Raw genomic sequence first — 22,320 nt, forward strand, 5'->3', positions numbered from 1 at the left:
ACCTGTCTGCCCTGGAAAGCTCGGTGCACCCGCTTGCTGCTGGGTTAGTAGTGTTTCTGATCTGGCTGCATGTTAGAGCCACTTGTAGAGCATTAAAAAATAATGTAGGCTCTGCCCACACAGTTCTGGTTCTAATCTTTTCTTTGCATCCTTTTAAAAAAAAAATGCTTCCTGACCTTCCTCTTAAAAGATAATGCAGGCCAGGAGTGTGGCCTAGTGGTAGAGTGCTTGCCTAGCATGCATGAAGCCCTGGGTTCGATTTCTCAACACCACATACACAGAAAAAGCCAGAAGTGGTGCTGTGGCTCAAGTGGTAGAGTGCTGGTCTTGAGCAAAAAGAGCTCAAGGCCAGTGCCCAGTCCCTCAGTTCAAGCCCCAGGACTGGCAAAAAAAGAAAAATATAATGCAGTGCTGCTGTGAAACTCAGTGGTGGAGAATTTGCAGAGCATGTTCTGCCTTTGGCAGCACCTGTATGCTAAAATTGGAATGATAGCAATTAGTATGTCCCTCGTGCAAGGCTAACACACAAATTCATGAACTGCTCCATATTTAGGAAAGAAAAAGAATCTTCCTGGCATGCATGAAGTCTTGGATTCCATGCCCAGTACTAGGGAGAAAAAGAAAAACTAAAGAAATTTGTGTTTATTTTACCTACAAAACTCATTTGAAAGTTGGGAAGAAGCTGGGTGTGGTAGCTCACGTCTGTAATCCTAGCTACTCAGGAGGCAAGCAATAGAATAGGATCACATACCACAAGGCCAACATGGACCACAATGTTCTCAAGACGCCCATCTCCACAAATAAAGCCAGGTGCAGTTTTGCTGACAGCAAAACCAGGTGGGTTAAGGGGAGCAGTGGGCCAGCAGCCTGGTGAGAGCTGAGCTCATGCGCCAGTCTGGGCCACCTGGTCCCACTAAGGCATTTGGCCTGCAGGAAGGCAAAGCTGCCCGAAGTCTTCCTGGCTAATGTCCACGTGTCCTTGGCACAGGAGTGGATGGCTGCCCCCCTGCCCCCCAGCCCCCCGTGGTGTGGAGTGGAGACCTCAGGCCATGAGACCTTAGAAACTTCCCTAGGTAGAGAAGACAGAAGAGGGGATGGCCGGCCCTCCTCCACTTTTCCCTTCCTGGTTTCCAGTTCCACCAGAAATGGACAACATCAGCTGGTGTGAAGAGTGGGAGGAAGAGGTCATCTTTGGGATGGTGCTCTTGTTGCTGGGGGGGGGGGGTGAGGCCATGTGACCCTCTGGCTCCCCCAGGGACGGCACAGGAATCCCGTTGGGATTCCTTGCCAAACAGCCTCCAAGGTTTGTGGCCCCTCCTTCCCTTTGCTGCCAGGACATAGCCCACCCCGCGCAACCGTCGCCTGCGAGGCAGAGGGTGAGAGACTCCGATACAGACAAACATTCTCTTTATTGAGCTACACATGAATTTTCAATTAGTCAGAGAAGTAGACTGGCAGTGTGTAAGATATCACAGAAACCTCACCGATTGGGAATAGAAAGGCTTAGAAAGACCCGTGGGCTTTTTTTTTTCCTTTTGTGTTTTCAAGTTTTTTTTTCTATATTTTTAATTTTTTTGTGTATTTTACCTTTTTGCCTCCTCTTTATTGGGAATGGCTGTGACTGGTCTTCAGCAAATATTTTAAAAGTGAAACCGTGAAGAGGTCTGGGGTTGATACTAGTCAAGTAGAAATGACATAGGGCTGATCATGAAAACGGTGGCTTTAATGTAAACACTACATTCCATCATTTTAAATTTTTTTTTGTGTTTTTCCATCTTGTGGTATTTAAAAACTTTTTTTGTTCTTTTTTTATCTGCAGCACAAACATCCCCACATGAGAGAGAGAGAGAGAGAGAGAGAGAGAGAGAGAGAAATGGGGAGAGAGAACACAGATCACTGAAACAAAGGAAAACTGGGCATACACATGGGGGAACTTCTGCCTGAAAGACCGGGGTCTGAGAGGCAAAGGAAAAAACCACAACCCCATTTCCCAGGGCCCATGAGAGCTGATGTGTCTATGTGATATGCAATATTCATCAGGACGAAAACAAAAACCAAGAAACAACCCAAACGAAAACAAAAATGACCAGGGGAATTTCGAAAGGGGGTCAGCAGGGTTTCTACAGGGTTACGAATCTGTAGGTGACTGGTGTTCTTTTTGGCAGCTACTGGCCAGAGCTGTGCTTTTTCTGTACAAACTTGGAGTGCGGGTGGGGCAGTCGGCCTGCCATCGCCTGGTGTCTGTGGGAGCTGGGTCTCTGACAGGCTTGGCTCTGTAGTGGCCCATGAGGCCTTCTGGAAAGCCCAGCCCCCAGGGGCTCCCACCAGCATCAATATGCCATCAAGGAGCCCCTGGTTGCAGGTGGACCCGGCACCTCTGGCTTGAGCTTGGGTTGGGAGGGCAAGGGTATTAATGTGTAGGCTTCTTTATTTCAAAATCAAAAGAACGAAATATGCATGAAATGGTGAGTTTTCCTTTTTTTTTTAAGCTACAAAGCACATGAGAAATGTGTGTGTTTATTCCTTTCAAATTCTAAATGTAAAGACTCAACTAAAACCAGATTCTACAGCATTCTACAGAAATACACAGCCATCAGTCAGTCACTCTGGGGTCGTAGGTTAGACAGGGGCTTGATACAGAAAGGCTGTGTGTCTTACAAAGGTCATGCTACCAGGAGATCAACGTCAACAGCAAAGAGTCCATGAAGCAGTCTGTAGAGAGAGAGATAAGGGGTCCAGTCGGGCCATTTTCCTTGATTTCAACAACCAACCAACCAACCAAAAAAACCCCCAGGATGTTTGAACTAAACTGGGGTGGGGTAAGATGGGGCGGCCTGATGAGAGATGGAGAAGCCTGGTGAAGATGCCCCGGCAGCCAGGGGGTGGTGAGTGTGATCAGACCTGCGAGGTTGGCCTCCTCCTGGCCACTCCTGACCCCTCCCACCCCTCTCCCACACCCTCTTGGAAGGGAGCTGGCCTCAACTCCAAAGGTGGGGTTAGGCCACGGCTCACAGGTCCCCTCCCCTCGGCTGTTTGAGAAAGCAGACCAAGGCTCCCAGGTCTCTAATGTTTCCTTGTTCCCACAAATAAAACTCAGGAGACAGTGGATTGATCGGAGCAAAGATTCTTCTAAATTCTTGAAATTAACAACCACCATCACCACCCAAAAGAGAAAGATCCCTTAAAAATTTGTTTTTTTCTGTTGTGGGGATAGGGTAGGGAGATATTTAGGGTATTGGCCATTTCTTAAAGGGTTTGGGGATTGGAGTGGGAGCAGAGCAGAACTGAGAGCTCACAGCCTCAATGAGTAGAGCACAAAGAAGGACCAGGCTGGACGCAGCCAGGCCGCCCTCTGCCTGGCCCCTGTTCCTAGACTTATGGCAAGTCAAACCCTGGGGCTGTCCTTCAAAGGATCGACTCCTAAACCAGGCTCCCACCTTAACAGTGGAAAGCGAGTGTGCACATGCATGTGTGGTCCCAGGATGAGCTGAACTATGGGATGGTGGTCAGTTCTGTCTGCAGCTCTTGTGAGTATAAACTAAAAAGAACTTTCTAATATATATATATTTGTGTATATATAAGGTTTCTTTTATGCCTCTTTAAAGTTTATTACCAACTTGCACTGGTTAGTGGTGTGGTGGGGTGTGTGTGTGTGTGTGTGTGTGTGTGTGTGTACACGCAAGCTGTTCTGTGAGTGCTGGAATCATTACCAAATAGGTTGCTATACAGGACAAGAGGTCAGTACAAGCCGCAGCCCCGGAGGTTGTTGGCAATGATGATGTCGGTGACAGCGTCGAATACCACCTGGATATTATTCGTGTCTGTGGCACAAGTCATGTGACAATAAATTTCTTTGTTGGGTGAGCGGTTTTTGTTTTCAAACTGTGTTTGGATGTAGGCAGCTGCATCTTCATAGGTATTGGAGCCTGTAAAAAGACACAGAAGAACAAGGGGCGAGAAGGCCCTGGTGAGTGCGGGGGGTGACAGCCATGATGACAGGAAGGAGAGAAGTTGGGAGAGACAGGAAGTGGGGAGAGAGGGAAAGACAGGAAGTGAGGAGAGACAGGAAGTCCAACACCTTCCTTCCCCAGCGGGAGGGACCATCTTTAGGCCATTGCCTGGGCTCTGCCTTTCCCAGGTCTGCCTTACTCTTTCTACATCCGATCTCTACACTGTCCCCAGAAGGGTGATGGCCACCTACAATCTCTTTTGCTTTCTCATTTGGGCAGAGCTAGGTGAAGCAAGCCTTATGTTCTACACCCAAACCCCGGCTTCTGCTACCACAAAGTGAAGTCAGAGGCAGGATCTGCCCTGCAGTGTGGTGCCCAGGACACATGGGGTCTCAGCACAGTGGGCGCCGCAGGGATTTGCTGTCCTTAGGGGCTTCCTCTGACAGGTCACTTGGTGGGGCTGGAAGTGTTGCTAGGCAGTTCCAGCTCTTGCTTGGGTCACTAGGATGTGGGAACATTGGTTTCAAGATGGGGTATACCGGCCGAACCCCCCTATTCCCTAACAATTGCTTAGCTTTCCCTTGATCCACATCTGTGGATGATGTCAGTAGTTTCAACCAGCAACCTGTGGCTCTGCCCCAGTTAAGTGTCATGGAACATGTGCCACTGCGAAAGCATGGAGGAGCCCACGATGCAGAAGACACCCTGTTTCCATAGTGCTGCTAGGACCTGCCCAGAGAAAACAGTCCATTGTAAGGGTAAGGGATGCTGAGATCACCATTAGGGTTTCACCCTGCCTCCTAGCCCTGAAGGCGAGGATGGTATGTAGCCAGGACCAGAGCTCTTGTCACCCGCAGGATTCCTTTGCTTTCCTTTAAAAGACAACAGAAGCATCTGGAGTCTTGGACTCCAGGTTGGTGATAAATGGTATTGCACGTGGGCGACATCCCTGGGACGGGGTCAGGCGTCTCCATTCACCACCACAGAGATGCCAAGAGCAGAAGCACACAGAGTGCTGAGCTGCAGCAAAGCTGCCGAAGCCCAGGGCAGTGGGCCTGGACCCTGTCAAGGAGCTGCCCGGCCAGAGGCCCTGGTGGCAGTGCAAAGTTCACCCCGTCCAGATGGAGGGGCCACATCTCTGTGCCCTCATTTGTGGAGTCTGGTGTCCGCATACAGACCCACTGCACGCTGGCCCACCCCACCACCGACAGCCACCTCCAGCTCCCACCCCTCCAGCTGCTGGCTCCTCAGGCTCCAACCCACGGAGTCACAATCCGGATGGCCATGGACCGTTGTGGATCCTGCCTACACTCAACACTGGGTCCTGGGCCTGGCGAACTCTGATGTTTCCTGACTCCAAACTGGCTTTTGCTGGGGCAGTACCGGGGGCTTCCAGCACTCATTCCACAGCAGTGAGACCTGGCTACTCCTGGGGTGGGCGGGACACTGGGTGAGAGCGAGCCTTCGGGTGGCGCTGGCCTGACAGGGCTGGGCCCTATCTTGTCACCAGTTTTCTAAAGCCTGGGGATAGGGAGGCCTTTGCTGACACCGAAGAGGTGAGCAGCAGCTGTTACGAGGGTGGGCTGGAGCCTGGCTCTGTCTTTCAGAGTCTGTCCTGGGCTCTCATTCGCTCTCCATCCTGTCTAGGGCACTTCTTTGGCCAACTCCTCTTCCCTTGGTTTCTACCCTCTGAATACTCCTGACAGCAATAGTCACCCCCACAGTGCAAGCACCAGTCTCTCCCATCCCCAGTGGCCACCCTCTCAGGGTGGTGTCATGATCTGCCATGTCTATCCACCCCCAGAAAAACAAGGCCCAAGGAATTAAGTGACTTGCCCGGAGTTGCCGGGCGTCTGGCTCCACAGGCTGCTTGGACAGCAGCGTGGAGAGCAGTGAGGATGCAGGCTGAGCTCAGAACAGGCAGGCTGGCTCTTCTTCACCTCCCTGTGCCCAGTGGTGAAGAGAGGGAGAGACTAGCATCTCTCCATGATGGAGACTGGGAGACTTCAGACAGAGCTTGGGGACAGACGTGACCCTGAGTCCTGAGCCTTGTCCCACAGACAGCCCAAGGCTGTGTGGATCTCATCATGTGGAGGAGAGCAGAATCCCAGCCCTGGCCTCTCAGTAGACTGGGTCCCAGAGACTCCTGAGGAACTGCCCAGTTCCCAGAGGGCCAGTCTGGGCTCCACACTGCCTCCAGCCTTCAGAGCAGCCCGGAGTCCGTCAGTCAGCAGCCTCATCCCACCTGCACCCATTTGGAAAGAAATTCATTGAGTATGAAGGGGGTCCTGTGGTCCTCCCACTTAGAACAATAGGGGGGAAAAGCCCCAAGCTTGCAGTGGTTGGAATGCCTCTGGTGGGGAGACCAGAGGAAAACGGGGGTGGGGGGGAGGGGTTAGCTCCATGGGCTGGAGTGGGAGGCGCGCCAGGGCTGGGCTGTTACTACACAAGGATGCTCTGTGCACAGAGACAGCAGGCAGGGGCCCCATTCATAGGCTGCAGGGCCACAGGCTCCATTTCAGGAGATGGTGCCCTGCGGCCCCATAGCTGTCCAGGCCAGATATGAGGAAAGGCCACAGGTGAGATTTTGGGAGGCCTTTCTTGAGGGTAACTAGGAAGAAAGGATTGTTAGTTGAGGGGCCCTGGCCTGACCCTGATGCCTGCCATGCGAGTCTGGGGTCACCAGTCACAATGCACACAGCTCAGGAGGGCCCACTTCCCGCTAGACTTGGACCATGTCCTGGGAAGGGTTAAACCTGTTACATCTCAGTGGTCTATCTGTGTCCTTGTCTAGTACCTGTGTGGGCCCCTGCTCACCAGTGAGTCTGAGTGAGGTTTGCCCAAACTAGTTTCTCAAAATCACAGCTCCAGTTCCTGCCTTTCCAAGAGTAGCCATGACACCCACCTGGGTATTCAGGAAAGCAGATGGTCAGAGGTGACTTCTTGATCTTCTCGCCAAAGAGGTCTTTCTTGTTGAGGAAGAGAATGATGGAGGTATCGATGAAGAACTTGTTGTTACAGATGGAGTCGAAGAGCATGAGGGACTCGTGCATGCGGTTCTGCAGCCCCGGTGTAGAGGGGAGAGCAAGGCAGACAGACAGGGAGAGACACAGAGACAGAGAAAGAGAAGAGGAGAGTTAGGTGTGAGAGAAGGTCTGAGCTACTCAGCACCCAGGAGTCCCGAGCCTCGGACTCCTCCAAAAGGCTGACAGATAGAACCTACAACCAGACATGTAGCATGGTGATCCCATTCCAACCTGCAGGGCAGTTCAGCGTCAGAGCAGCCACTGTCTGGGGCCAATGGAAGACTGGGCCAGGCACTTCTCTGGGTGACAAAGGACAGAGCAACCCAAGACCTTCCCATTGCTGAGTCCCCAGTCATTGGAGGATCTTATACTCTGTGTGTGTGTGCATGTGTGCGTGCATGTGCGTGTGCGTGTGCATAGGGTCCTGGTCTGGAACTGGAGAACTAGGTCTTTAGCTCTTCATGTCTGGATTTTTCCTTTTGGGTCCAGTATTAGAGAAAGGGGTTGTTCTCTGGGAGTAAGGAAGGATTTGGGGCCTCTCTGTGGACTGAAGGTAAGCTACCCCAGATCCTGCCGGCACCCTTGGAGGCTGCCACTTGGGAGAGAGGCTCCCACCAGGGAAGCCTCTGAGAGTGCTGGTGAGGCGGTTCTCCTCCAGCTGAGTCCAACCCAGCCATGTCCAGCCCTGCGAGGGATTTTCAACAAGAGGTAGATGCAGATGTAAAGTGCCACTCTGGATAAAAGTTTGTTCTGATGAATGTGACTGGCACCGCAAATAAAGCCAAGGCCTAGGACAGCCTTTTTCCCTGTGCAAAAAGGACAGGTGACTTAGGAAACCAAGAACATTCACCTGGGTAATCTGATTCTTGCAGTACAGACAAACTTGTTTCTCTGCAGACAGACCCAGCATTGCACAGGGAAGTGGAGTAGGGGCAGATGACTGACCCAGCATTGCACAGGGGAGTGGAGGATGGGCAGATGGTTGACCCAGCATTGCACAGGGGAGTGGAGGAGGAGATGATTGACCCAGCATTGTACAGGGAAGTGGAGGATAGGACATCCTCTTTTCCCCTAGGACCCTTGACCTAGCTCTGGAGCCTTGAATGTGGCTCCAGTGGCTTCCCAGGTGAAACACCTGTAAATAAGACTAACACGAGTAACCCAGAGGGGCGAGGCGGGTGTGGGTGTTCGTGGACACAATGCGCTGAGAGATGAGCTTTCCCATGGGGGGGAGCAGTGGCTGGAGCTGGGGACAGTGCTGGCCCAGTGCTCATGGCCACCTTCCTCTGTGAGCAGGAGGGTGAGGGAGACGATCAAGTGACCATTGCTGGTCATCAAGGCCCACACCATGCCAGCACCAGGGCAAACACTCCAGCTGCCCCATCAACCCTTAGGGGGACAATGAAGTGACACAGGTGGGACCCTAAAAGCAAAGACTAGGTCTAGGGGTGTAGCTCAGAAGCATGCATGTGGCTCTGAGTTTCATTCCTAGCAAATAAGAGGGAGAAATGAGAGGAGGAAGAGGTGGAAAGGAAGAGGAGGAGGAGGAGAAAGAGGGGAAGGAGGAGAACTACTACCATCACCAAAACCAAAACCTAAACCAGCTGTCTTGCACTGGGCTCCAGGCCAGATCCAGAGCTCAGGCGACGAGTCTCCCAGGCAACACAAGAAGCTTTGTCTTTCAAGGTCTAAATAAGGTAGTCAAGGCAGTAGCACACCACTCGTGGCCAGCCCCTTCTTCAGTGGTCCCTTCCACACCTGCTGTCACCGCAGGGAGCTGTCAGCTCCTCCTCCCAGTGAAGCCCAAGTTCTCACTTCTCTCAGGATATCACTAGGCAGCAGGCATACTTTCGTCCCCAGCTACAGTAAGAGGTAACATCCTTTGATTCTTCTAAACAAACTCAGTAATGTCATAGGATTTCACACCTCCGCTTGCCTCAGCCTCAATAACTCATTCTCACTTCCAGATGTGTCCCTGTCACTCCCATGATCCCTTTCAAGCAGGATCCATTTACTGGTGCCATCTCCATGGAACCTGCACAGGACCGGCAAGTGCAGTGTTTCCAGGAGCACTTTAAGTGGACCCATGTTCAAGGCCTGCAAACACTCAGGCTCTTTGGACTACAGATGGAGGCAGAGTGTGAGGCTCCAAGACTTCAAGGAGTCAGGGGAAAGATCTGAAACCCCTCAGCAGAGGCAAGTTACCCAAAGGGCTGCTTTGATCTGCAGATGGGCACTTGATCATCTTAGGACCAGAAGGGTATCACAGAGGGGAGAGGTTGGGGACCCTTTAGCATGTGGGCTGGGCTGAAGGGCTCTTCCTCAGGATGCCCTGAGCTTAAGTTTGGACACCTTCAGGCCAGCTCACGGAGGCTCCTAGGTCCTCACCTGCTGAGGCTCAGCCCACCATAGCTTCCTGCCACAAGGCAGGGTGGTCAAGCCCACTCCCTCAGTGATCCACCCACACAGCGAGGAGCACTGCTGTGCGAGGCCTCTGCGGGGCGGCAGTGACCAGGCCAGGCTCCTGCCCTCTGAGAGCTCATGGTTGGTGGCGACACACATACACGGCCCTAGGACAGGATGGGACATGTGATTGGGATGCAGAGGAGATGTTTAGCAGACTCAGCTTTGTGAGGACAGGGCATGGGATGAGAGCAGTGAGGACGCAGCTGCTGGGGGAGAATCGCCGGGGCCGAGACCCCTCCCTGCCCCAGCCTGGTTGCCGTCCCCCCAGAGCACAATACCAGGAAGCCGAGAGCACAGCATGTCCTTCCAACACCACACCAACCACAGCCAAATCGGAGACACCATTTGAGTAGAGCCAGCCAGCCAGCAGCTCCCCATCCCTGCCCACAGCTGCCTTCCTGTGGCGCCACCAGGAGCCTTTCCCAGGGCCGTCTCTCCTGAGTCCTCCACCTGCCCAGGCTGTGGTCGCACCCAGGGCAGTAGGAAAGCTGGGCCAGCATGGCCACCCTTGGCTTTGTGGCACCATGCGCCACACACATCACACATGCACCAGTGCCACCTGCAAGCATGCGATAATGCCAGGACTGTGAAGCAGCTCAGGCAGACCAGGCCCTCGTCCGCCCCCAGCAAGCCTGAGGGGTGCTGGGCGGCCGGACTCGAGGAATCCTGCCCTGTCCCTGCGAGGCTGCAGCAGCCCTGCGGCGGGGCAGACATGTGTTGTGTAGGTGCATCTGGCACTGACATAACACATCACACACTAGAAAGAGCTGGCACTTTTTATTAACGGTAGGTGACTAATGAATACATTACGGCAGCCAATAAATTATTACAATAACTAGTGATTTATTAAACCAACAAGCCACTCTTCTTACAAAATTATAGTTAATAAGGGGTGGGGGCGGCGGGTCAGGAGGTGGGACTACTGCCCTAGGACGGCTCTGGTAAGGCTGCGGGGAACCCGGTCCTCTTCTGGGACAGGGTGGAGTGGATGGGCTGCAGAGGACGGGGTTTGGGGAAAAGGAGGTGCGGACAGGGAACGCACAGGGCAGAGCAGCAGGGCAGATGGTGCAGGAAGGCGGGGACGGTGGCAGCGGCAGCTGCAGGAGCAGCGCCTGGGAGGGGCTGGGAAGAGCTTGGGTTTACACTGGTGGCCTTCGTGCGCTGGGCCTGGGGAGCCCCTCCCTAATGAGGGCTCAGGACTTTGGACTGGAGGCCGTTCTTCCTGCCTTTGGTCCAACCTGCCTCATTTTTTTGGTCGATAAATGTCATCTGTTTAGGGTGGACTGGTCTAGGTGAGGTGGACTCGATTCTCTCCATTGAAGGATGGGGGGCTAGAAGCCCTACCAAGACCCCGTACTCTTGTCCCATTCCCAAGGCTGCTGGGACCCTCACTCTGAAGCCTGAGGACCTGTCCCTTGCCACCTCCCAGCACCTGGGACATGGCCAGAAAATGATGGAGGTGAATAAAGAAGTTTATGTAGCCGAGGGAGAGCTGTCTAGAGGGTGCCTGCCTTTGACACCCAGATTGAATCTCTGGTGGCCATGGCCCCTCAGGTCTTTCAGAGCTACGGGGTGCTTGGAGGGATGGGAGGCTCAGGGCACAGCAGAGACCTCCAGAGAAGGCTCAGCGCCCAGGACCGGAAGGAAGAGTGAGAGCTCTTTCAACCACCCTCTGGGTGTGAGATGGAGGAGGAGGAGGGAGGGCAGTCGGGCAGGACCAGGCAGGGGTGGGGGGAGGGAGGGAGAACGTGGAGAGCCTGTCTGTGCTTGCTGGCAGCTGTAGGTTCATTTCCCACTGCCAGACCCTCTGCAGAAGGGAAGGCTGGGGCAAGGAGGCTCCACATCTTCTCTGTGAGGGGTTTGTGGGCAGCGAGAGGAGTCTGGGGATACTTGGCGATGCCCAGTACAGTCCATGCACGCTGGGTACCCCAGGTTCCCACCAGTGGGGTGTGCCACTGGGATGGGGGCAGGAAACTGACAGGCAGAGGGGATGGCCAGGAGAGACAGGGACAGGGCACTGGGATCTGGGGTCTGCCTAGGTGGTGAAGGGGTGCAGAAGGCCAGAGCTGCTGGAGAGGGCGAGGCTGGGCCGACTCCACAGAGAGAGCCCTTCCTCTGAATCCTCAGCTCCCCAGTCAGGCCAGACACCCTCACTCAGGACAGCCACAGGGGCTCAGCGGCGAAGCCACGGGTCCTAGAAAGCAGGTCTGCAGAAACTGCAGAGTGGTTGGCATGGCCCCTTTCGGGACCTACCCTTGCCCATCCATTCACCACACTTCCCCTCACCCATATTCACGACGGAGCCACAATTCAGGTGTTCCCATATCGTAGAGCCGCTGGTGACACCGTGGGAGGGAGATGGGTGTTCAGGGAGACACCCTGCACTCCTTTTCCTCGACACTCACACCAGACAGCCCTGGCAGCCTGGACCCAAAGGGCTGAGAACAGCATACAACATCCAACAGGCCAGAGCACTGGAGAGCAGAAAGCATGGGGGAGAAGGGAGGACAGGCGGGTACCAAGCCCCTGGTCCTCACCACAGCTGTGTAGAGTGGGAAGGGCCGGGTCCAGGGCCCAACTCCAGCCTGGGGCTCTGGCTGCTCTGCTGCCCGTAAGCACTGGAGGAGTGGGGATGGGGCACCCTGGGGTGACAAGGACAGCTACTTCTGTCTCCTGCGCAATGGCCTTAGAGATAAGATGGCCAACACCCACCCTTCCAAGTGATTTAGAATCTGCCCATAGTCTGGGGCAGAGTTGGGGGCATACATGGTTATACTGCAGAGTAGTAACTGTGGAAAATAAATGCCCTATCTTTGATGTTAGGCCAAATGGCTTAACTGGCCTTAGCGCCTCACAGCAGGACATTGTGACTGTTGGCTCCAAGGCCCTGTCCTCTGCCACATCCCAGCACCTGGTACATGATAAGGAAATGATAGAGGCGAATAAACCAGAAGTGGACTTGGGCTAACAGGGCAGTAGCCAAGGCAGTCAGCGCAGGGAGGCCTCTCCACAGGCACCAGGGAAGGTTCCCTGTGGAAATTTGGCACTAGGGAAGGTCCCTTGGTTTTCCAGCACCACCCAGAGCTCTGTACCTACAGGAACCAAGCGAGAGCTATTGGCACAGGGCTCTTCCTATGCCTGGGCAGGTCAAGGGGCTGCACAGGGGAGCTCAGGGGCCCTGCCTGGCCTGGGACTTAGCCAGGAGAGCCTAGGGCTTGGGGAGGGAGGTAGAGGTCCCCCTCCCCTCCTGTGGCACATCTGCATTCCTAGGCACAGCTTGCCACAGAAGCCACATGCCTTCATGCGCTGTTTCCTGAGGCACCAGCCAACTAGAGGCACTTGGCAAGGTAAGAGAGCAAGGGTCCTGACTGCCCAAGGCCAGCCATGTCCAGGGGCACCAAATGCCAATCCATCCTTTTCTGTTTAACAACTCTTCAGTAAAGCCCTCCCAGGCGCTTGGAGGACTGTCCCCCAGCAGGGCAGTGTAGTGTGTGCCAGAGCTCACACCAGGGCACTGGCCCTTCCACCTGCCTGCCTCTGCCTTGAGGGCTAGAAGGACCCCAAACACTGATTTTTTGATTGAGACTAAAAAGAAATGGGGGTACAGGTGGAGGGCCTGGTCCACACCTCCCTGGGCATCCACCTAGAGGCACCCCAGTCCCAAGGCCTCTACCTCCCCCAGCTGGCTTTAAGTAAGCTTGCAGGAACTTGAAGAAAAGCACACCCACTGTCAACTCACACTGGGAGCAGAAGAGCTGGGGTTAGTGGCAAGTAGAATGGATCTTCAGGGATGGAGTGCACAGGCAATGGGACAACAGCTACCCTTGGCCTCCTTCCCTAACTTCTGTACGTGTGGCTTTGACCCTCCCACCTTCCACTTTGATGTCGGCCAGTTTCAGGAGCACTGCCAGGTGTAAGGAGAGTCAATGCTGGGATTTCCAAGGACACCAATGGACAAAAGAGATGACTAAAGAAGGCTCAGACCATGGTAAGGAGGGAGACCTTTGCCAAGGCCAGAACCCTCTCACCCCACAAAGCTGGCACAGTCCAGTCCTGGCTTATGACGACGGAACTGCTCTTGGCTAGAGAAACCCCAGGCAAAGCTGAGGGATGGCTTCTACTGCCCCGCCCTGCCAGCACCCCAGATGACAGAAGAAGACCCCAGGATTTGAGTAAGAGTCAAGGAAGGTAGAACACGTCCATTCTGTGCCAAACGGCGCCTGTGTCCACTCCCACCCCCCAACACTCTCACCCCAAATACAGCACTTAGAGGCAAGGCCCAGGTCAGGGAGTGACACTGGGGGGTGTGGTGTGGTCTCCTGCCTCGTGTGTGGCGCTCAGCACCCTGCCCAGTTTGTTAGCGCGTCCTGCTATTGGAGGCACAGCAGCGTGGATGCATGAAAGCTGCTCCCCCCGCCCCCAGGACCAGCTCTAGGTTCTTCTTCCACAGTGCACAGAGTGGTTTGAGAGGTGGCAGAGCTCTGGTTCCAGGGCAGGAGTGGGTGGAGGGCTGGGCAGGGTATGGGCAACTGGGTAGGGGGCTGGAGCTCAGTAGAGTCCACAGCCCCGCAGGTTTTTGGCGATGATGACGTCCGTCACAGCGTCAAAGACAAACTCGATGTTGTTGGTGTCCGTGGCACAGGTGACGTGAGTATAGATCTCCTTGTGGGCAGACTTGTTCTTGCTCTCATACTGTGCCTGGATGTAAGCCACGGCTTCTGTGAAGGCACTGGGGCCTGCAGGAGGAAACAGGAGAGGTGAGGTCAGGCAGCAGGGGCCACTTGGCATAAACAGCTCTGGGCCTGGCTGGTGTGTCCATCGGGTCAGGCGGGGGCCTGCAGCAGATGCCCAGAGCCTCTCAGGACAACTCTGAAGAAACAGGAGGATGTGGGGTGGGGAAGGGAGCCTGGTGGCTCAGCTCCATCAGCAATGGACCACAAATCCATTGTAGAGGTCATGAAAGGATGATCAAGAGAGCGATGGTCTGAACTACAGGTAAGCACTTTTGTTTTCCTCCTGCAGGGTGCCTATCGAGTCCAGATAGGAGCGAGCATTACAACTTACCATGTGTCCTGTACCGAGGACCTCACGCATGCATGCCTTTCTCTATGAACCTACACAGTGGGCCAGGATGCCACCTTTCTGGCCATTGCTGGGCAAATGGTCAGTTTGGTGTCTGTGAGCTGCCCTGGCCTCCATCCCCTTTCTGGCACCTCCTTCTGCAGGTGTTCACTCTCGGGAGGATTGAGTACTCTTGCTCTCTTCCTCAGCCAGTCCCACAACTATCTGAACCACTGAGTGGGCTCAGGAAAGGAGCGTCCAGGAAGGCTGACTTTGTGTTAAAATCCCTGGAACCTCTAGAAGTCTAGGCTAGGCTGCAACCCTTCCCTGGGAAGGCAAGCAGGATTTCAGCCAGCTGTCTCAGCTGGGTGGTATAATCTGGGGAGGGACCCCAGACAGTGCAGGCGCTGGCATGCAGGTCACAGGCCTGGCTCCAGGCTCTGTCAGACCCCAGCTCTGTGCTAAACCTGAGTTGGAGGTAGGCTGTGTCCTTGGGATATCAGGTAACTCAGACTCCCTTAGGGCCTCCCTGCTGTCTTGCCCCAGCTCCAAACTGGCTTCTTCCTGGAGGTCCACCTGCCCAGGGTGATAGCTGGCTTCTTGTCCCTGGTGGCCTCCACAGGTGGTCAAGCCCCTCATGCTTGCAAGGCTCCAAGAGGCCATGTGAGTCTGTCACCATCAGGATGCTATCAGTAAAAGCAAATGGCTGAGGAGTGCCAGGCACCACTGTGCTATCTGTTGTGTGCTCATTAGCTGCTTTCATCCTCAGAACAACTCTAGAAGGAAGGGAAGGACAACCACACATTCCCACACAGACAGGGAAACTGAGGCTGAGTGAGGTCACATGAGCAGGCTGGGGTTCTCCAGATCACAGGTAAGAAGAGCAAGGCAGGATTTCGGCCTGAGCTTCCTGCTGGGCTTCACCACAGTGGCTCTGGAGCAGGGTGTGTGGGGCTGGGCCCTCTGTGGTGAGGACTACTCTCCTGGCTATCGCTGTGGCCAGAAGGAGCTGTCATTGTGCAGGCTGGGGTGGGCAGGGGCTGTCTTTACCTGTGTACTCAGGAAAGCAGATGGTCAGTGGGGACTTTTTGATCTTCTCTTCAAAGATGTCCTTCTTGTTGAGGAACAGGATGATGGACGTGTCTGTGAACCACTTGTTGTTGCAGATGCTGTCGAAAAGCTTCAGGGATTCATGCATGCGGTTCTGTAACAGAGCGGAGAGATGGGTGAGGGCTGGCAGTGCCAGGCCCTGACCCACCGCGGCCACCACATAGCAGGACAAGCAGAGGGAAGGTTCACCAACGTGCTGAATGCACCACCAGGATGGAGACGGGAGGACAAACAGGGCTTGTCCCTGCTTCATTCGCTGGCAGGCAGGGGGCGGGCAGAGCAGGGGTAGGTGGGTGGGGGTTGCCACCCCCTTCCAGAGGGAGCTGGCCCAAGTGGGGCAGTGAGGTCACTGGAGAGGCTCCAACTCCTGGAGAGGACATGCACCATGCATGTAAGGCAGCGTAACCACCATGGAACAGGACTACACGGAACCGCAGGTCATGCAGACGTCTCTACTGGGGGCTGGTTGCTTTCTCCAGCAAGGTTGGGAGAGTGTGCACATTCAGTGGGTAACATTAACCGAGGACTGAGAGATCCTCGCATTAATCCAGAGTTGGAAGCAGACACCAGGGGGACAGCGTCTCGGGGTGATATTGCTGGGGACTTGGTTGGATGACTTGGTTGGCTGGCTAGGCCGTGGCTGGGGCAGGAAAGGCTCTGGGAGAACGAGGATGGGAGCTGATGTCTCAGAAGAGGGAATAAAAAGACCCCAAGAAGAAACAGCAAAACAGGTTTAAACTGAGAGGAAGATAAAAACCCAGCAGGGAACATGAGATAAGGAGGAAAACAAAAACAAAAACCCAACCCTGAAAAATCAGTTCAACCAGTGTTGGAAGCTGGGCAGTCCAGCCTTGCCTCACGGAAGTCAAGGCTGTCCTGGGACTGTGTGGCTGGGGCAGAAGGCTGGGGAGACTGGGGTGGGAGGTAGGGATATGAACCTCAGCCGAGCCGGCTAGTGAGGAGTGAGGTTGAGGGGGTGGTGGGGTCATCATTCACAGCAAAGTCACCCAGTGGAGCCCTGAGAACCTGCTGCTTTCAACTCTTAGTGATGGTTTTGATTGGAGGAAGGAGCTTCATACCTGCTGGGCTTGGAGGGTCTCTCAGAATCTGCTCATGGTTTTGGCCTTGGTTTGGCAAGATAAGGCCCTGCAGGCGGTGGTGGTAGTGGTGGTGAAGTTGTGGCAGCCTGTGGCCCGGCTGGGTGGTGCAGAGAGCAGGTACGAGGACAAGATGAGCCCTCAGGGTCCCTGAGAGCGGTGGGCAGGGTGGCCAGTCTGGTAGGAGGCAGCCACTAGCCCCAGGGGCCTAGCTCCAGGAATTGCCCCCAGATACCCACCTCTCATCCTAGGCCAGAGAGTGAAGCACAGGGCTGACCAGAGAGAAGGCTGAGGCCCAAGGACTTGGTGAACTGGCACTTTACAGCTTGCCTCTCAGGTAGAGCATTCACGTGCGACAACCTCTAGCCAATGCAGCTTCACTGAGCAGCGACTTCCACATCCCACCACTCCACAGCTCTTAGCCCAGTGGTCCTCACAGTTGCTCATAAGGCCGGTATCTACCATCATTACTATGCAAGCGGATGCCGGAGAAGTACAGGTGATTGCCCATGATTACACAGATTGCAGGAGCGGCGCCAAACCTGGACCATATCCATCTACTTCCCAACAGCCCAACTCCACACCCATGTGAGTCAAACAGGGTGATGAATGTTTGGTTCTACAGCAACAGCACTGCTTTACTGCTACGAGGCAAAGAGTGTGGCTATGAGCTGCTGTCAGATGGCAAAGCCAATCCCTGCTCCCTGGAGGGCTGCTCCTCTGCCCTGGGTGGTAGAAAGGCCAGCCTTAGGGATGGAAGGACCTCAGGCAGAGCCTGTTAACCTGTTCCTGATCTTGGCTCATAGCTTTACTTTCCCCAAGGTCCTCTGCTCTAATTTTTGTGGAGAAAGCAGAGAAAACGAGGAAGGAACAGGAAGGGGAGGAATAGTGTGAAGGAGGCATAATAGGGGGAGGAAGAAGAGGACACTGGAGGGAAATGCTCCAGGAGCTGAGTCCTGACTGAAGCTAGGCCACTGAGCACCTCACCAGGAGGCTGGCCTAGCTCCATCCTCAGCCCCTAACACTTTCCCAGGAGACCTGATGGCATGGAACTTTTGTTGTCTGCTAGACCCTTCTGACACCTCTCTGCATATCTATGCAGTGCTCCAGAGGCTAGAGAAAGCACAGCCCATGGTGGATGCACTGAGAATTGGGTCTGAGCTATCTGCAGAAAGTGTCCAAGGGTGAGGCCATATTTCAGTGGGAAAGGCCCACTTCCCATGATCAAACCCATGGTGGATGGATTTAGCATCCATCCCCAAGTGTGGCCAGGAGGAAGGATAAGTTAAACCAAGCTACGAAGCTGAGACTACGGAGGTGGCCAAGGAGACAGTGAATAATGGCTCTCCAATAGCACAGGGGCAGCTCATGGAGTAGTAAAGTATGTGCCTTGGGCAGCTGCTCTGAAGGCACACTGCCTGGAGGCTGTCCCAGGCTTTGGCTGGTTATTGAATCTGATCTAAGGCTGGTTCAGGGCTTGTCTGTCCCTGTCCTACACTCTAGGTCAGGACTAGCTGTGTTGCTTTAATACCACCACCCAGAGAGGCCACTGAGAATGACAACAGCTGAAACCCAGCCCAGGGCAAGCAGAGTGTGATACGGGTCCAGATCTCTCACTCAGTTCGTGGCTTCAGCCTCTATCTGCCCAAAGCCCCATCACTCTGTAGGCCCCTTGGGGCGGCGGCTCCTCCCCACATAGCACTGCTCATGGCAGCTCTCTCCCAAACCTGATCCCATCTCCACAGCAACCCTGTAGGACTGTCGGGACAAGGACTGATGAGGAAATGGGACCCAGAGGGAAGACACGCCCCTGCTTGGGGCCTGCGTGACCATGACAGCAACCCCCTCCTCAGGCCCTCAGTACCAATCTGAAAGGCTCTCAAGAGCACAAGGCCTGAATGTGGTCAGATAGGTGGAGTCAGGTGCCAGAGAGTAAGCCCACAGCCAGGAGCCCACTCAGGTGGAGGCTCATCTATGGCCCTGTGGGCTGAAGTCTGACCAGAACAGCTCCATGAACAGCACCTGGTTCAGAGCAATCACCAGTGACAACACAACCCCCAGGTGGGCACCGCTGTGCCAGAAATGTTTCAAGTACCACATGTGGATAGATTATCTCTTTCCATTGCCAGCAGTCTCAGATAAGGCAGGCACTATGAAGTTCCCCACTTTTACAGGTGACAGTAACTGAGGTGGAAAGAGTGTTGAGAATTCTTCAGCAAACCAACCAGCAGTGGGGCCAAGCCCAGGCCCAGGAGAAGGTGGCACCCTCTCCAGGTAAGCAGCCTCCTCCCAAGGGCTAGCAGTCCTCAGAGGCCAACTAGCGATCCCAGGCCAAGTACACACACAGATGAAAGTAGGAGCCTGGCCTGGCATCCTGCAGAGATGAAGCCCCAAAGCCACACCTGGCATTTACCAGCACCTCCTCCCTGCTGTCCTTCCCGGCTCGCTGGACCCACAGATCTTTCCAGAGCAGCCCCTGAAGGTGTTCAGGGCAGGGCTGTGAAGGTGAGGATTGACATAATATACATGCTCTTGATTGGCTGCACTCTGATATTTTGAAGATTTGCTTTAGGTCTGACAACCCAGGCAACTCCACTCGGTCAAGAGGCACATACTGGCCTGAGACTTCAGTTCCAAGCTGTTTTGTTTGCAGTTTTGCCTATGGGCTCTGTGCCAGGAGCCTTGCATTCCCTTTGTTGCAACGTCCTCACAGGGGCTTTGCCCTGGCAACAAGGATGAGAGTGGGCGTAGCATGACTGCCCTCAACACAAATTAGCCACTGCAGCTGGCTGGATCCCAGACTGCTGGGAGCAACTGAGGCCCAAGCACTCCCAGGGCCAGCCTGTTCTGTGGCCAGCCATCTCAGAGTCATCTTAGGCTGGGCAGCCAGTTTGTTGTGTTGTCCCCTTCCCTGTGGGTCCAGTGTCACTTACCGTGGTTTCATCTTCATGGAGCACCTGGTCATAGCCGCTGAGCGCGACACAGAAGATGATGGCCGTGACGTCCTCGAAGCAGTGGATCCACTTCTTGCGTTCAGATCGCTGGCCCCCGACGTCGAACAGCCTGCAGGGGAGACAGAGAGGCTGGTGGGGGTGAGGTTCAGGCAGGTAGAAGTACTCTTGACAGTCCAGGTGCAAATGTGCTTTGAAGGATAGGGCATACCAGGTGTGAGCACACAGCACACGATCCGGTTCCCAGGAGTTCCCTGGCCCCAGGTGCTGTGGGCTGACTGCTGGACCATTGCTCTCCCTGGAACTGAGGAGCCTGTCTCAGCCACATGGAGTGACTCGAAGATCCATCACTGCATCCCAATCACACGCCACCCTCCTCACCCCCCCACCCCCGCCCCAAGAAACGCTTCTTTCTGCGAGGTCCTCCTCTTGAAGTGACATTTACTTTCTTTCACCTATCTTAGCATGTGTTGTGGGCAAACTCCAAACCAGCCCAGAAGGGATTCAGGCAGAAACTATCACTTGTTATGTGGATTGGAAATATGAGGCACTAAGGCTCCCAAGATGCACCCAGGCTCGTGGCACAAATCCAGCTAGGGTAGAATTGGGGTCTGACACAGGCCTGCCTTTGGACAGAGCTGAACTCCCTTCTCTGCTTCGTGCTAGCCTTCTCCAGTAGATTGGAGCTGGGTCTTTCCTCCTCAGACTCCAGCCCCAGGGACTGGAGGACAGGGAGTAGATGATAAGCAGGAAGGACACAGGTCCAGTACGGATGAGGTCAATCTTGTCCCCAGTCCTGGCAGCGAAGGGCCCTGCAGCCTCCTGGCCATGGGAAGCTTGTTGGCACATACTTGCAGAGTGGGCTGGGGCTCTGTGTGGACAGGACTCCTATCAGAGGCAGAGAACAGATTAGGCATGGGGCAAGAAAATGGAGCTGGGCCTCATCCTGCCACAGCCTCCCATGGATCCTACTTGCTATCTGAAGTACAGGCAGGCTGCTCCGTAGTCTCTGTGAATGTGACTACAGAATGAGGTCCCCAGCCTATACCCAATAGGTGAGCAGGAGAGATGGAGGAAACCAGGTGCCCAGGAACTCCTCGTTCCCTTGCTGTACTGGCTGGTTGGGGAGGCACAACATGGCTCCCATAATGTTACAGAGAGAGTACCTGCTGGGCCCAGGAACTTAGATAGAGGGTCTCAGCTCCTTGGTCTTGACAGAGGAGCAAGGGGGTCAGACTTAGGCCTATCTACTGGCCTGAGGTCCTTGCCTGCCCATCCCCTCCTGGTGTCTTCCAGTTTTGTCGCCTGGAAGTCAGGGAACTGGGGCTGCCAGGCCTCAGTGTATAGAGGTTACCCCAGGGGGACATTGCTCCCAGAAGACCTGGCCATATAGCTCAGGCCTCTGTCCTGACCCAGAGCTCCTGGGTCCTAGCTGTGTTCTATGAGTCAGGAAAACTCATTCCTCTAAGGCCTCAGTTTCCCTATGTGTGTGTGTGGGGGGGGGGCAGGAAGGGGGTGTCACAAGTCTTACTTGCCGTATTCACCTTGCTCCTGTGTGGTGGCCTTTGAGAGGTCACCTGGATAACCTACTTCCAGGACACCTCATGCTTCCCCCACAAACTCCTCCCCACCCTTAGCCTTGATCTTGGCAAATAAGCGCAATTTATTGGTCTTCCTGGGCCTCACCTGAAGTGGAGGTTCTTGAATGTGAAGTGCGTTTCTACGATGCCGGTGGTTTTGACCCTGGTTCGGAGGATGTCCTGCTCGGTGGGCTGGTAGTCGGCAGCCCCAATCCGATCCAGGCTGTCCAGGTAGCTGGGGACAGCAACATACAAGGGACCATGGACCATGCACCTTGGAACTGCTCCAGGCTCCTTGTGCCCCTCAAAGATGATTGTGGGGGCCAGTCATTACATGTGGGGGCAACCAAGGAAGAAGGTCTATATGGTCCTGGTCTCAAAGTCTCCTAGAACCTTGAATTCAGACTCACAGGGGCTGTGTACACAGCTCTAGGCATGCTCAGACTTGTAAAGGATGACTTTTACAATACCATATTTCCAATAAAAAAACAATAGTCAATGGAGGCATGGTTCAGTGATAGGGTGCCTTCTTAACAAATACAAGGCCCTGAGTTTAAACTTCAGTACTTCCATAAATAAATAAATAAATAGGCAGAGAGAAAGAAAACTGTTGATAGGTAGATTCTATTCCTCACAAGTATCTTCCATCCTTAATTTCCCTGTACCAAGTGTGGTTTTATAGTCCAGGTGGGAGCCAGAATAGCTTTATGGCCAGGAGTAGTGAGGCTGGGAGCACCTGTGGTAGGAGCAAGTAGCCAGCAAAGCTAGGGCAAGACTGGGTGGCAGTCTCAGGGTGGGGCGCAGGACTGGGCTTTTATTCAAGGTGAGATAGGAATGTCAGAAGGGTTGTGGGGTGACTGCAGGGTGACTGCTCTGCTGCTGTCAGGAGTAGGAGGCTGTCACCATCATCCAGGTGCAGCTGCGGAGGGTGCAGGATGTCTGGCAAGGAGCCACTTCTGTTGGAGGCTCCGGCATGGAATGTGGGCATGTGAGGAAGTCTGGTGCCTCGGGGAGGCCATGGCACAGAGGGAAGAGGGAAGAGTGAGGCCGAGCACCCTCGCAAGAGGGTGGGAACCAGA

The 22,320-nt window shown here is 54.4% G+C and overlaps 1 protein-coding gene across 3 annotated transcripts in view; it reads right to left on the reverse strand.

Annotated features, from left to right (window-relative positions):
* Window positions 1-1,702: 1,702 nt before the first annotated feature.
* The window catches only part of Gnao1 (G protein subunit alpha o1), a 151,943-nt gene continuing 131,325 nt past the window's right edge, over window positions 1,703-22,320 (reverse strand). Inside the window, exons 5-9 of one of the 3 annotated variants that reach the window (XM_048355561.1) lie at window positions 21,348-21,476; window positions 19,644-19,773; window positions 6,856-7,009; window positions 3,711-3,926; window positions 1,703-2,712 (exon numbers count right to left, since the gene is read on the reverse strand). In XM_048355561.1, coding sequence (XP_048211518.1) covers window positions 3,739-3,926; window positions 6,856-7,009; window positions 19,644-19,773; window positions 21,348-21,476 — 601 coding nt within the window. In that variant the 3' untranslated portion in view covers window positions 1,703-2,712; window positions 3,711-3,738. Of the gene's footprint in view, window positions 2,713-3,001; window positions 3,927-6,855; window positions 7,010-11,180; window positions 14,179-15,553; window positions 15,708-19,643; window positions 19,774-21,347; window positions 21,477-22,320 lie in introns of those variants that run through there. The other 2 variants (XM_048355562.1, XM_048355560.1) reach the window with 2 other exon arrangements.

Source organism: Perognathus longimembris, chromosome 10, assembly GCF_023159225.1.
Source record: "Perognathus longimembris pacificus isolate PPM17 chromosome 10, ASM2315922v1, whole genome shotgun sequence".
NCBI lineage: Eukaryota > Metazoa > Chordata > Mammalia > Rodentia > Heteromyidae > Perognathus > Perognathus longimembris.